The 15,065-nt window shown below is 46.1% G+C and overlaps 1 protein-coding gene across 13 annotated transcripts in view; it reads left to right on the forward strand.

Moving 5' to 3' along the window:
- KIFC3 (kinesin family member C3) overlaps window positions 1-15,065 on the forward strand; it is a 73,700-nt gene that overhangs the window by 45,810 nt on the left and 12,825 nt on the right. For 10 of the 13 annotated variants that reach the window (XM_073307382.1, XM_073307385.1, XM_073307393.1 and 7 more), the window contains 8 exons: window positions 2,692-2,775; window positions 11,170-11,235; window positions 12,029-12,169; window positions 12,291-12,530; window positions 13,079-13,252; window positions 13,632-13,779; window positions 14,105-14,235; window positions 14,543-14,654. In XM_073307382.1, coding sequence (XP_073163483.1) covers window positions 2,692-2,775; window positions 11,170-11,235; window positions 12,029-12,169; window positions 12,291-12,530; window positions 13,079-13,252; window positions 13,632-13,779; window positions 14,105-14,235; window positions 14,543-14,654 — 1,096 coding nt within the window. Of the gene's footprint in view, window positions 1-1,563; window positions 1,608-2,691; window positions 2,776-11,169; window positions 11,236-12,028; window positions 12,170-12,290; window positions 12,531-13,078; window positions 13,253-13,631; window positions 13,780-14,104; window positions 14,236-14,542; window positions 14,655-15,065 lie in introns of those variants that run through there. The other 3 variants (XM_073307396.1, XM_073307384.1, XM_073307386.1) reach the window with 3 other exon arrangements.

The following is a 15,065-nucleotide window of genomic DNA, read 5'->3' on the forward strand; positions in this document are numbered from 1 at the left end:
GGTTCCCTGTCTAATCTTCCTCTGAATCAGTTTTGTGGCATTTCAATAATCTCATGAAGTGCTTATAAATCCTTTGATGAAAAGAGCTCGTTAAGCACCAAGTATTGCTGCCTAGCAAACCTACTCTCAGAGCTATGCTGTGATTCTCCATTATACTAGTGTACAAAGGGCCCAGCACGATAGGTTTGTGGTATGAAATAAGCAAGTTAATTCTAGTGTCATTCAAAAGGCAGGAAGTAAAAAACACATTTAAAAATCAGTTTTCCAGCTGAGAAGGAGAAAACTGATAAGAGAATAGGTATGTGGGTGGGTGGATGTGGGGAAAAGGGTGGTGCATGAAGTACAAAGACATTCTTTGGTTTCTAAGAAAAAACAACAGATGTTTTAAAGTCATTACCTGGTTGTTTGTCAAAGTGTAGCAAGATTGTGCAACACTGGTAACCACCGCCCATACAAAAAAAATAGCATTTATTTGTGAGAAAGTGGGACTACAGTGGGAAGGGGGGTTGGTTTATAACTCTAGATGTAACTATGGTCTGATTCTGCTCTTAATTACACAGATCTAAACATGACCGAATAATTGTATTGAGTTCAGTTGGGTTACTCTGTATGACACCAGTGTGCATAAGTTAAAGCAGAATCTGGCCCTATACCAGCTGACAGAGAGAGAGAGAGAGAGAGTGACATTGTATACAGGAGGCAAATCTCTGCTAGGGAAAAACATCTAGTTAGCATGTGGACAAAGGAGAAGGATAAATTAACATGTCCCATTTCTTTAAAGAGACTTTAAAGGCTAAAAGAAAGGAGGACTTGTGGCACCTTAGAGACTAACAAATTTATTTGAGCATAAGCTTTCGTGAGCTACAGCTCACTTCATCGGATGCTGTAGCTCACGAAAGCTTATGCTCAAATAAATTTGTTAGTCTCTAAGGTGCCACAAGTCCTCCAGAGTAGCAGATTAACATGGCTGCTACTCTGAGACAGTAGTCCGGTTACTCCCAGACCCAAAGGACCAGTCATGTATACCAGGTCAGTTGCACCTTAGATCTCGCACTAAAGATAAAGCTTGAAGCCAGTCCTGTCAAACTATCTAAAGATTTATTAACTAGGAAAAGGAAACAAGTCCTCCTTTTCTTTTTGCAAATACAGACTAACACGGCTGCTACTCTGAAACCTGTTTAAAGGCTAAGAGATACAAAGGCCACACCTACGTGCCAGACCTAGCTAAGAAAACCAGTGGGTGTCATTTCTAGCAATTGTGGCCAGGCTGCAGATACAACCAGTGAGGTCTAACCAGGCAAGCAACCAGGCTCCACCTATTTTTGCAGGAAGGGGTGGGTCTCCACTGCAGGAGAAGTGAATCAGTGTCTCCTGTGGTTGTCTTCATCTTCAGCTGAGGAAGAGAGATGAGCTGGTATTTTCTAATTTAACACTGTGAGTTTTCTGCTAATGAATTTAGGGTTAAACAAACGCTGATGTTAAATGTACTGATAATCACTTATTCTGAGTGGCATTTGTATCACAGGTGAATGCTTGTCTGCAAATACTATTAATTCTAAAGACATTTCAAGACTGACCTGGGTGACTGACTGGCTGACGTTGGAATGGTATGAAGTGTATAAATCCATTCCCGGATAGATGGCTATGTGTAATGCAGACTTGCTTTTGATTTTTTTTTACTTGTTTTTTGTGTCCACACTGTAAGGACCAACTATTGTAAGTGTCCATAGGTTTTGACTCTTTTTAGAGAGATGCTGTTGTTGTTGCTTTGAAATAGTGTAAAATTTCAATATTAAAGGGAAGTAAAATGATTAAAATCTAAGGTATGGATATTAAAAGATTAATTATTCTTAGTGATTTTTAATCCATTAGATCTGTTCTTTGCATTTCTCTCAGGTTGGACAATGAAAACAGCTCAGTCAGTCGCAACTTTTTTAACTTTTTTCTTCACTTCCTGGTTCTCATGCACTTGCGCAGTGCTGCCGTATCTGGGGCTCTCTTGTTTAAAAACAAACTCCTAATTCTATTGGTCTTCGGTTTTGTCGAAGTTTGTCTTTATAAAAGCGTAATTGTTAGGCAGTGTATGACTTCTCAGTGTACTTTTTTAAATGGAACAGCAAGTGTGGGGTGGGATCTGAGTTACCCAGGAAAGAATTCTCTGTAGTATCTGGCTGATGAATCTTGCCCATATGCTCAGGGTTCAGCTGATCGCCATATTTGGGGTCAGGAAGGAATTTTCCTCCAGGGCAGATTGGAAGAGGCTCTGGAGGTTTTTCGCCTTCCTCTGTAGCACGGGGCACGAGTCACTTGCTGGAGGATTCTCTGCTCCTTGAAGTCTTTAAACCACGATTTGAGGACTTCAGTAGCTCAGACATAGGTGAGAGGTTTTTCGCAGGAGTGGTGGGTAAAATTCTGTGGCCTGCGTTGTGCAGGAGGTCAGACTAGATGATCATAATGGTCCCTTCTGACCTAAATATCTATGAATCTCAGAATATGGTAATACCATGTATTTAAGTACTCATTCTAACTTCACCTCATTAGATGGGTGTAACTTAAAGTGAGCTTAATTAATTGTAGCATAATGTAAACATGTATTTGTTTTAAGTCAGCAGTTCCAAACTGAAAAGGAGGACTTGTGGCACCTTAGAGACTAACAAATTTATTTTACTCCTTTTCTTTTTGCGAATACAGACTAACACGGCTGCTACTCTGAAACAGTTCCAAATTGTGGTCCACAGATCACTGAGGGGCTGCAGAGAGCTGGGTGGTCACATGGTAATAGCTCCTTCTCTTTGTTTCCAGCTGTTAAATGCTATTAAAAGAAGCTGAAGTATGTGAATAGTCTGCTAACATTTCTTTCCCTTGTACTTGCCCGCTGTGGCTGCCACAGGGATGTTCCATGATCACAGGTGGAGGGGAAGCACTAATGAGAGTCTTTTTCTGTTAAGAAATGGTTCACTCTTTAGGAAAAAATTGAGATCCTTTATTATAAGCTAAAAAATAAAAACTGGTATTAATTGTCACAGGGAGTCAGACCACTTATAGTAACTCCATCGTGGAAAGACTGTTTGGGTTCAGTTCTCTGGAGGGATCCACTCCCAGCACAGGGGACTTTCCAAGCGGATGTAAAAGCTCCATAGACCCACCTCTTAGCTCCTGTTTTAGGGTATGTGTCCAGGGTCGGTAACGGTTATCCCAGGGAGAGGGAAGGGGTGTGGTTTGAGTGCACGTTGCTCTGTCTGCTCTCATAGGGAGGCATGAGAAGCAAAAGATTTGTTAGAGACCTTTTGAGATAGCTCTGACTAAAGCCAGGGGGCAGAGCACTCTTCAGCTACTTTGGGACCACTTTTGGCCACCCCAGTCTTCATTCTGCATTGAGCACTAAGATGGGGGAAAATAGAATTGGGGTCTTTATATGGAGAAGTGCACACCACCAGATCTTTGTGTCTAAAGACCCTGCTTCTACACCAATCAAAGAGGTGGGTCTGAGAGCCAGAATGTAAACTTAGGAGAAGTCTGAAGTGTGTGTGTGTGGTGCAGGGGAGAGAGGGGAAGGTTGTCAAGCTGTCCTGGAGTGGCTCAAGAGTGTGGGTACCAACCCCAGGGCAGACTGTTGAGAAGCAGGTCACAAACACCAAATTGGCAATGAGTTCTATACTTAGATTTCACCTATTAAGTGTAAACTTCTCAGGCAACATAACAGCCTAACCATGGAGTCACAGATGGTTCCCTTGGCTACTCAACCTAGGCAAGCTAGCTTTTGTGCTAGATGGTGCCCTACACCAAAACTCACAACAGTAGTCCGCAAAAAGAAAAGGAGTACTTGTGGCACCTTAGAGACTGAAGTGAGCTGTAGCTCAAATAAATTTGTTAGTCTCTAAGGTGCCACAAGTACTCCTGTTCTTTTTGCGGATACAGACTAACACGGCTGCTACTCTGAGACAGTAGTCCGGTTACTCCCAGACCCAAAGGACCAGTCATGTATACCAGGTCAGTTGCACCTTAGATCTCGCACTAAAGATAAAGCTTGTAGCCAGTCCTGTCAAACTATCTAAAGATTTATTAACTAAGAAAAGGAAACAAAAGAGTTATTTACAAGCTTAAAGCAGATAAATGTACACACACTCCTAAAGGTAATAGAAGTTTGTATAATAAGCAAGCTCTATATGTACCTTAGGGCTAGCCTACGTTAAGCAGCTGGGGGACCGCATGCTTATGCCTAGAAATCTTGCCCTCTAGAGTCTAAGCAGAATAGAGTTACAGTTTCTCCTTTGTAGGGATGTTTGAGCTACCAGCTCACCTGATGGGAGGATTCAGAGTGGTAGCCATGTTAGTCTGTGTCAGCAAAAACAACGAGGTGTCCTTGTGGCATCTTAGTGACTAACAAATTTATTTGGGCATGAACATCTAGCCCACGAAAGCTTATGTTCAGATAAATTGGTTAGTCACTAAGGTGCCACAAGGACTCCTCGTTGTTTTTGCTGATGGGAGGAATTCACTTGCATGTCTCCTCTTCCACGGGGCTGGCGGGGTGGGGGTGGGGGTGGGGGGAGCAATCAGCAAAGTCTTTTATCTTCTTTGATGTTCCACAATAGTTCTTCTAGTGTTGATGGGCCTTCTCTGTGGGACAGGACACGACACCTTGTGTTGTAGGCCAGCATTACACACTAACTAATGTCTCTTGCCAATCTGGTGACTGACCCAGCTACAGAGGTTTACAATGCAAATGCTCAAATATTACCTTACAATATGGTGTACAGATGTTAGAATGGAGATTAATGCACAAAGCAGTTTACAGGCTTTCAATAAAGTCTGGACACTAAGCCCATTTTTAGAACTCGAATACTTGTTTTAACAATACTAACACTAATCAGGTACTAATGCGGAGAGTGGACTAGATGATACATCTGAGGGAAGGGAACAGAAGGAGACTCCGCCAATTGGAAGGCATGAGATGCACTGTCGTAGGGATGGGGGTTCCACGACCACCGCTCCCCAGAGGAGGAAGTGGGTGGTGGTGGTTGGGGACTCTCTCCTCAGGGGGACTGAGTCATCTATCTGCCGCCCCGACTGGGAAAACCAAGAAGTCTGCTGCTTGCCAGGAGCTAGGATTCATGATGTGACGGAGAGACTGCCGAGACTCATCAAGCCTTCGGATCACTACCCCTTCCTGCTTCTCCACATGGGCACCAATGATACTGCCAAGAATGACCTTGAGCAGATCACTGCACACTACGTGGCTCTGGGAAGAAGGATAAAGGAGTTTGAGGCGCAAGTGGTCTTCTCGTCCATCCTCCCTGTGGAAGGAAAAGGCCCGGGTAGAGACTGTTGAATCGTGGAAGTCAACAAATGGCTATACAGGTGGTGTCGGAGAGAAGGCTTTGGATTCTTTGACCATGGGATGGTGTTCCAAGAAGGAGGAGTGCTAGGCAGAGATGTGCTCCACCTAATGAAGAGAGGGAAGAGCATCTTCAGGCTGGCTAACCTAGTGAGGAGGGCTTTAAACTAGGTTCACTGGGGGAAGGAGACCAAAGCCCTGAGGTAAATGGGGATGTGGGATACCGGGAGGAAGCATGAGAAGGAGCGCGTGAGAGGGGAGGGCTCCTGCCTCATACTTGAGAAAGAGGGACGATCAGCGAGTTATCTCAGGTGTCTATACACAAACGCAAGAAGCCTGGGAAACAAGCAGGGAGAACTGGAAGTCCTGGCACAGTCAAGGAATTATGATGTGATTGGAATAACAGAGACTTGGTGGGATAACTCACATGACTGGAGTACTGTCATGGATGGATATAAACTGTTCAGGAAGGACAGGCAGGGCAGAAAAGGTGGGGGAGTTGCATTGTATGTTAGGGAGCAGTATGACTGCTCAGAGCTCAAGTATGAAACTGCAGAAAAATCTGAGTGTCTCTGGATTAAGTTTAGAAGTGTGAACAACAAGGGTGATGTCGTGGTGGGAGTCTGCTATAGACAACCGGACCAGGGGGATGAGGAGGACGAGACTTTCTTCGGGCAACTCACAGAAGTTACTAGATCACAGGCCCTGGTTCTCATGGGAGACTTCAATCACCAGATATCTGCTGGAAGAGCAAGACAGCGGTGCACAGCCAATCCAGGAAGTTTTTGGAAAGTGTAGGGGACAATTTCCTGGTGCAAGTGCTGGAGGAACCAACTAGGGGCAGAGCTCTTCTTGATCTGCTGCTCACAAACTGGGAAGAATTAGTAGGGGAAGCTAAAGTGGATGGGAACCTGGGAGGCAGTGACCATGAGATGGTCGAGTTCAGGATCCTGACAAAAGGAAGAAAGGAGAGCAGCAGAATACGGACCCTGGACTTCAGAAAAGCAGACTTTGACAACCTCAGGGAACTGATGGGCAGGATCCCCTGGGAGAATAACATGAGGGGGAAAGGAGTCCAGAAGAGCTGGCTGTATTTTAAAGAATCCTTATTGAGGTTACAGGGACAAACCATCCCGATGTGTAGAAAGAATAGTAAATATGGCAGGCGACCAGCTTGGCTTAACAGTGAAATCCTTGCTGATCTTAAACACAAAAAAGAAGCTTACAAGAAGTGGAAGCTTGGACAAATGACCAGGGAAGAGTAAAAAAATATTGCTCGGGCATGCAGGAGTGAAATCAGGAAGGCCAAATCACACCTGAAGTTGCAGCTAGCAAGAGATGTTAAGAGTAATAAGAAGGGTTTCTTCAGGTATGTTAGCAACAAGAAGAAAGTCAAGGAAAGCGTGGGCCCCTTACTGAATGAGGGAGGCAACCTAGTGACAGAGGATGTGGAAAAAGCTAATGTACTCAATGCTTTTTTTACCTCCTCCTTCACGAACAAGGTCAGCTCCCAGACTACTGCACTGGGCAGCACAGCATGGGGAGGAGGTGACCCGCCCTCCTTGGAAAAAGAAGTGGTTCGGGATTATTTAGAAAAGCTGGACGAGCACAAGTCCATGGGGCCAGACGCGCTGCATCCGAGACTGCTAAAGGAGTTGGCGGATGTGATTGCAGAGCCATTGGCCATTATCTTTGAAAACTCATGGCGATCGGGGGAGGTTCCAGATGACTGGAAAAAGGCTAATGTAGTGCCCATCTTTAAAAAAGGGAAGAAGGAGGATCCTGGGAACTACAGGCCAGTCAGCCTCACCTCAGTCCCTGGAAAAATCATGGAGCAGGTCCTCAAGGAATCAATTCTGAAGTACTTCGAGGCGAGGAAAGTGATCAGGAACAGTCAGCATGGATTCACCAAGGGCAAGTCATGCCTGACTAATCTAATTGCCTTCTATGATGAGATAACTGGCTCTGTGGATGAGGGGAAAGCAGTGGACGTGTTATTCCTTGACTTTAGCAAAGCTTTTGGCACGGTCTCCCACAGTATTCTTGCCAGCAAGTTAAAGAAGTATGGGCTGGATGAATGGACTATAAGGTGAACAGAAAGCTGTTTAGATTGTCGGGCTCAACGGGTAGTGATCAATGGCTCCATGTCTAGTTGGCAGCCGGTATCAAGTGGAGTGCCCCAAGGGTCGGTCCTGGGGCTAGTTTTGTTCAATATCTTCATTAATGATCTGGAGGATGGAGTGGATTGCACCCTCAGCAAGTTTGCAGATGACACTAAACTGGGAGGAGAGATAGACACACTGGAGGGTAGGGATAGGATACAGAGGGCCCTAAACAAATTAGAGGATTGGGCCAAAAGAAATCTGACGAGGTTCAACAAGGACAAGTGCACTTAGGACGGAAGAATCCCATGCACCGCTACAGACTAGAGACCGAATGGCTACACAGCAGTTCTGCAGAAGAGGACCTAGGGTTACAGTGGACGAGAAGCTGGATATGAGTCAACAGTGTGCCCTTGTTGCCAAGAAGGCCAATGGCATTTTGGGCTGTATAATTAGGGGCATTGCCAGCAGATCGAAGGATGTGATCGCCCCCCTCTATTCGACATTGATGAGGCCTCATCTGGAGTACTATGTCCAGTTTTGGGCCCCACACTACAAGAAGGATGTGGAAAAATTGGAAAATGTCCAGTGGAGGGCAACAAAAATGATTAGGGGACTGGAACACATGACTTATGAGGAGAGGCTGAGGGAACTGGGATTGTTTAGTCTGCAGAAGAGAAGAATGAGGGGGGATTTGATAGCTGCTTTCAACTACCTGAAAGGGGGTTCCAAAGAGGATGGCTCTAGACTGTTCTCCGTGGTAGCAGATGACAGAACAAGGAGTAATGGTCTCAAGTTGCAGTGGGGGAGGTTTAGGTTGGATATTAGGAAAACTTTTTCACTAGGATGGTGGTGAAGCACTGGAATGCATTACCTAGGGAGGTGGTGGAATCTCCTTCCTTAGAAGTTTTTAAGGTCAGGCTTGACAAAGCCCTGGCTGGGATGATTTAACTGGGAATTGGTCCTGCTTTGAGCAGGGGGTTGGACTAGATGACCTCCAGAGGTCCCTTCCAACCCTGAGATTCTATGATTCTATGAACACAGAGGTGAGCCAGTCTGAGCCCTGCTCTACGTTACAGAGTTAGGCAGCTTATGTCCACCTAACTCTGTAAGAGTCTACTGTAAAATTTTGCTCCCGCCGATGTAACTCACCCAGGACACCAATTTAATAACTCTGCCTCCACAAGAGGCGTAGCGCTCCTGGTGGGGATGCGCACTGCCCACACAAGGAGAGTCGTGTGGACATGCAGAAGTGATGTAAATATGGTGGTGGAGCTATGGCAGTGTAACTTATGTCAATATAATCTTGTAGTGTGGACATACCCTCATTCCAGCTAAGTATTTGTCAGTGCTCAGTTGAGACATGGAGGCCTGGCATGAGCTGGCACCTGCTTTGCCAGCGTCAGAGGGTTTAGCTCACCTTTTGGTCTGGCCGATGCTGTTGAAACACAGGTTTTGTCCTGGCTTTATCCTAATCCTCTGGGAGTTTGTCAGGCATCCCCTCGCTACCTTAGAGTAACTCAGGTTCCATCTGTGTGTCTGCACTGCTGCCATAACCCTCCCACTCCTGCCATCCTGTGAGATTGAGAGCCCTGACCATGAGACAGAGCCCAGCTCTCTTGGCTGGCAACAGGAAGCATTAAATGTTGAACAGAAAGGCTGCCCATCAGACAGTCTCTTAAATATTGAAATTTGGACACTTGCAGCTGTCCTGAGGGTAAACATGATGTGCGTGGTGTAATCGTCTGCAAAAGTCCCCCTTACCGTTTATCACCCTGTTCTGGTCAAATTTAGCCTATTGTCCTGCAGGTTGCTTCAGGCAGACAGACCACTGTACCTGTGTGAAGCCCCTCTGGAGTCAATGGGGCTCAGCACAGGTGCAGGGGTCTGCCTGTGTGGCTCTCATTGCAGGATTGAGACCATACCGTGTAAGTGCTTTGGGGGCGAGGACGCTGTATTTTGTCTTTAGTGAAGCCACAGCACACAATGGGGGCGCTGTAAAGTCAAAATAATGGACTCCTGCGGTGTAGCTGGTGTGACGTCTCTGAGACTGCACTGCAGCGGTTCAGGTTAGTCATTTTTTCCAGTGGATTTCCTTGTCTGACACTGATAGAAGAATAGGACCAGGTAGAGCAGAGAACTAAGTGAGAGCTCTGCAGAAATCCCGTACGTTTTGCCAAAATCCCTCACTTCTCTTGTTCATCGGTATGAAGATGGGTATACTAGTAACGTCCAGCCAGGGCTTAATCTGTAATGAAAGAGTTGCCACAGCTCGAGTGATTTATTTTTACATTCGTAACGGATGCAGCAAGCCCAGAGGTGCCGGGGCTATGGACTGCCAAGCTGCCAGGTGCTGGGGCTCAGTCCTAGCAAGCCCTGGGACAAATTAAGCACAGCTTACAGACTTCGATCTACTGTATCCCTGGAGCGGATATCCCTTACACACATGGAAGGAGAACGGTGTGCTGTACATGGAAAAAAATATTCTTTGACGTCTGTTTAGGAGGATTCTCCTTCACGAACCTCACCATATAAAAGGAATTTAAAAGCCACTGCAAGAAAAAAAAAGTAATAGACATCTTCCTAGAAGAAAAAGCAAAAAGTGCCAGAACCTGGGAATGGGAGACAGGGGATGGATCACTTGATGATTCCCTGTTCTGTTCATTCCCTCTGGGGCACCTGGCATTGGCCACTGTTGGAAGACAGGACACTGGGATAGATGGACCTTTGATCTGACTCAGTATGGTCGTTTTTATGATAGAGGAAAGCAAAGACCCCTGGCAAGGAGGGGACGATTTGATCTCTGAGCACAGTTGGGGTGGAAGATTTCTCCAATAAGAAACAACATTTTTTATCCATTAAAGTTTCTCCCAAGAGTTGGTGAAAGAATGGAGGACAAGCTGTCAAAATGCTCATGTGGTAGAGGAGGTTACCTGAAAAAAAAATCTTTTTTTATTTTTAATCCTCAAACGTGCATTGAGGCAAAAAAATGAGTATTTGGTGTGGGTAGCTCTCAAATGTGCAAGCAATTATCAGAGGAAATGGGATGAAACTGAGCAAAGAAAACTTTTGCTGAATATCAGGAAATAGTCCTAACAGTGTGGTCTCACTCTGAGGAATGATTTGCTCCAGGGCAGTGGTGGGGGGCCCATTATTTGGAACTAAAACTGGATTGGAGAAGATACTGCCAGGTATCTGCGCTGATCGCAGGTGTGGAGTAAGGGACCAAATAAGTCTATTTCCTTTCCAGCTTGAATCTTTTTATGTTCCCACTTTCTGTTGATGTTTTCAGTGGCAGCTCACAGTTAGCCAGGGCTGCTATGTACCCAGTTCTCTCCAGAAAAGCTGCCTACATGGTATTCTACAGTCATGTTAGCAGAAATAAAGAGAGTGCGTTGCTTGTTTGATGAATAGCACCCCATGTAATTTGGGGATTGCTGGTATGGTTCGTTGTCTTCTCAGGGCCAGCTTGGTAGTCTTGGACATTGCTTTCTCTGGGGTGGGGGGTTCCGCAACTCGTAACTACCCAGTCTATCGGTCTGGCTCTGTGTGGCTTGTAGGAAATTCATGATTTTTCCCTCTGGGCCTTAAAGCCCCTTATTTTTGTGCCGGAGCATTGCAGCTTCAAGTGAAGCTGTGTGTAATTTGAGCTGGTGTGTGTCGGGAGGAGGTGTTTGTGGTCAAAATAAAAAGGGGACCAGCCTAGTCAACTTGTGCCTGTGTTGACAGGTTGAAAGTCTGAAGGGGAAACTCCTGGATCAAGCTCAGGAAGTGAACAGACTCCATTCTGAGTTGGTGAGCCCTTGGAAACTTATCTGTTTTTTATATCTGTATTACATGTGTTTTTCCCCTAAGGAAATGGTTACATTCTTGGTTGAAGTTGTTGGTTGTTGTTGGTCCTTAGTATTTTACATATGAGACAGTAAAACAGGGAGAGAAAAGAAAGAAATCTCAGTGCAGATGGGGATTGTTTAGAAGCCTAAGGGTGATGAATGAAATACTCCCAGAACCATAGGTTTGACCCAGATGGATTTGGGCCAACCTAAGGTAGATAAATTGAAGTCCATTAAGTTACATGGAAGTTTGTCCAATGCAGCCTTAAAACAGAGGCCCTGGCACTCTTCTCCATAGCAGGAGTTTGCTGCTGGTGTCCTTGGACAAAATTTCCCATGCCACTATTATTGTGGTATTCAGTGGCTGCATTCTGCCCTTCACCCCAGAGATGGCTGCATTTCAGGAGTACCATATGTGTACAGGTTTCAGAGTAGCAGCCGTGTTAGTCTGTATTCGCCAAAAGAAAAGGAGGACTTGTGGCACCTTAGAGACTAACCAATTTATTTGAGCATTGTTAGTCTCTAACGTGCCACAAGTCCTCCTTTTCTTCACATGTGTATAGTGCGTGAAAAATGTAGAATCCTTAATTATTATTAAAGATACTGTGCCAAATCCTGTTCTTTCTTTTATTGGTGCAACTCCACTGAAGTCAAATGCATTGCATGGGTGTAGGGAGAGCGCAGAATTTGACCCACTGACTGAAAGTAAAATATTGGGTTAAAAAACACTCTGTCTCCTCTTCTGCCCTTTTCAGGGTGGCACTGACTTGGAAAAGCACAGGGATCTGCTCATTGCAGAGAACGAGCACCTAAAGCAAGACATGAAGTCATGTGAGGCGGAGCTGCAGAAGCTGAAGAAGCAGCATGTGAAATGCATTGACTGCGAACACATCCAGGTAGCGAAGTCCCGAGGGTGGGGAGTGCAGACAGAGCTGTTCATTATGTACCATGTGCTTGCTGCCTGCCGATCACATGAAACTTGGCTTCCTCTCCCCCCTCTCCCAACCTGGTTTGCAGGAGAACGCGAGGCTGCAAGAAAGGGTGGCCCAGCTGCAGCTGGAGGTGGAGGAGGCAAAAGGGAGGCTGTCGGAGCTGGACTTGGAAGTGCAGCAGAAGACCAATCGCCTGGCAGAGGTAGAGCTGCGCTTGAAGGACTCCCTTGCAGAGAAGGCTGAGGAGGAGGAGCGACTCAGCAGGAGGCTGCGGGACAGTCAGGAGACTATAGCTAGCTTGAAAGCCCAACCCCAGCAGATAAAGGTGAGATGGAACAAATCATTTATGCAGGGCGATTCCTACTGATCATTCTGCCCATTTGCTGTTATAAATCCACGCAGAAGGCACGCCTTTACATTTTGCTTAGAGAGAAAGGGCCAAACTCTGCCAGGCTTTCTCCCCTATTAACCCCTTGATGTCAAAAGGGGTATAAAATGGGCTAGCCCTTGACTCAGAGAATCTAGGAGGAGCTTGCAGGCGGTTTGAATACTGTTTGTTGTTTGTCTGTAGCTTATACAGAATCCTGGCAGCGTACAAAGTGCTTAGGGTAGGTGAAATCTGTCATATAAATAAGAGTCCCAGCTTTGTGCGCTAAAGATGCCACTACCTGTTTAAAGTTATGGTAAATCCGTAATGGTGGTTATGCAGACCTGCACTGAGCTCCAAAGGACTTGCCGGTTTCATCTGGTCCTTATGGATAAACTTCCTTGGAAATTCAGTGGGGAATGCCTTTGATTCGGCCAAGGCCGTGTCTGTCCCAGGCCTGATAGTGGGGAGTTTCTCAAGTGCTTGTGTTGGGAATTTTTTTGTAGTATATCATCAAAACGGTGGAAGTGGAGTCATCCAAGACAAAGCAGGCTCTCTGTGAGACCCAGTCACGGAATCAGTACTTGCAGGAGCAAGTGGGGATGCAGAGACAGGTGCTAAAGGAGATGGAACAGCAACTACAGAAGTCTCAGAAGACTGCAGCCCAGCTCAGAGCCCAGGTAATCAGTACTGCATAGAGAAGGGGAAAATATACAATGCGTGGGTGGAAAAGGAGAGAAAAACAGCTACAAAGGAACATAGCAAACTGCATCCAACCTCAGAGCTCAGGTCCCTGGGTCACACAGGGAACGTATATGGGAACAACTTGAAGAAGTTCCACTGGTCACATTACTCCTTGTTCAATGGCCCTTTTTGATTGACTGTTTCTGACTTACTCACCTAGCCCCATGGTACAAGTAAAAGAATTTTAGCAAACTCTGATAAGAGTTGGCATGAAATATTGGGTGGGTGGGTGAGTGAGTCAGTCCTGCTGGGCTTGGCCTTTGTGATGCTGGTTTTTGTCACAGATGAATAACTCCGGTTTGGGTCCCTTCCTAGATTATGATGTATGAGTCTGAACTGGAGCAGACACATGGACAGATGCTGGAGGAGATGCAGAACATGGAAGATGACAAGAACCGGGCCATTGAAGAGGCATTTGCACGAGCTCAAGTAGAAATGAAAGCTGTGCATGAGAACCTGGCAGGTGAGGAACAGGGGAAGCAAGTCCCAAAACAACCTGACGAGGGTGGGTGGTACAGGTACTGGGGAATGTAGCTTTCCAGGTGATGCTACACATTCTCATTTGCACCAGGACTTCCTTTGGAGTGACGAGAGGAAAGCCACACTTGGATTTAGAAATGCCCAGCAGCATTAGTGAATCCTCCCCACATCTCTGCCATCTGCTCTGTTGGTAGTTTGAGTTCTGACCTACACTTCCAAGTGAAGGCTCCAAACAAGAGAAGGGCTTTATCACCTTCAAGGTGGGATCTGAATGTGAGGATTATCAATTGTCTTATGTTTGTTTGCAGGGGTCCGGACAAACCTTCTCACACTACAGCCAGCACTCCGAACCCTTACCAATGATTACAACAGCCTGAAACGGCAGGTCCGAGACTTCCCCCTGCTACTGCAGGAAGCTCTGCGGAATGCCAAGGCAGAGGTGAGTATGGCAGGAGAATCCTTGCTCTGCGGAAGAGAAGGACCTAACACTGTCGCTTTGATTCTGCCACAATTAGGTTTGCACAGTGAGCATGAAGGAGACAGATGCTCTTTGATTCTCTGCCACGGGAACATCCCCCATGTTTCCCTTGTTAGATTCCTTTTCTGGTTCCTGCACTGTGAAAGAGAAGTGTGTGTGTGTGAAAGAGGGGGGGTGTGTGGGTGTATGTGTGGGTAGCATGCTGTGGTGGGGGTTCGCCATACTTCAGTTTTTTCCCCTCTCATAATTCGTGTCTCCTCCTCTTCAGATTGGACAAGCCATTGAGGAGGTGAACAGCACAAATCGAGAGCTACTCAGGAAATACCGCCGGGAGCTGCAACTCCGGAAAAAATGTCACAACGAACTGGTGCGGCTGAAAGGTGTGTGTGTGAGAGATATTATTTAGACAGCGATGTAGGGCAGATCTTTTCGGTGGGTGACATTAATGCAGCTGTAGGGCAGAGACTTCCCACTTCAAGCTTTGTGACTGGACTGAAGTTAGACATTTGTTCAGGCGTGAGGCTGGGATCGTTGGTTCTGGGGGGCCCTACCCATAAGGGCAATAACAAAAGCTTCAGCATTTCTGTCGCACAGTAACCTATTGTGGTCTGTCTCCAGATCACCGTGGTTTCACTGTGTTCTACCAGGGACATGATTCGTGGCCTGCTGCAGACAACAGTGTCTTGTGACTCCACCCATGCATGCGTCACATATTCTGTGCGGGGCACTAGCAAAACCTCTGTCCTGTGGGAAGTCTGCATGATCCGGCTGGTGGTCTTGGAGCATGTTAC

This window comes from Lepidochelys kempii, chromosome 12, assembly GCF_965140265.1.
Source record: "Lepidochelys kempii isolate rLepKem1 chromosome 12, rLepKem1.hap2, whole genome shotgun sequence".
Lineage (NCBI taxonomy): Eukaryota > Metazoa > Chordata > Testudines > Cheloniidae > Lepidochelys > Lepidochelys kempii.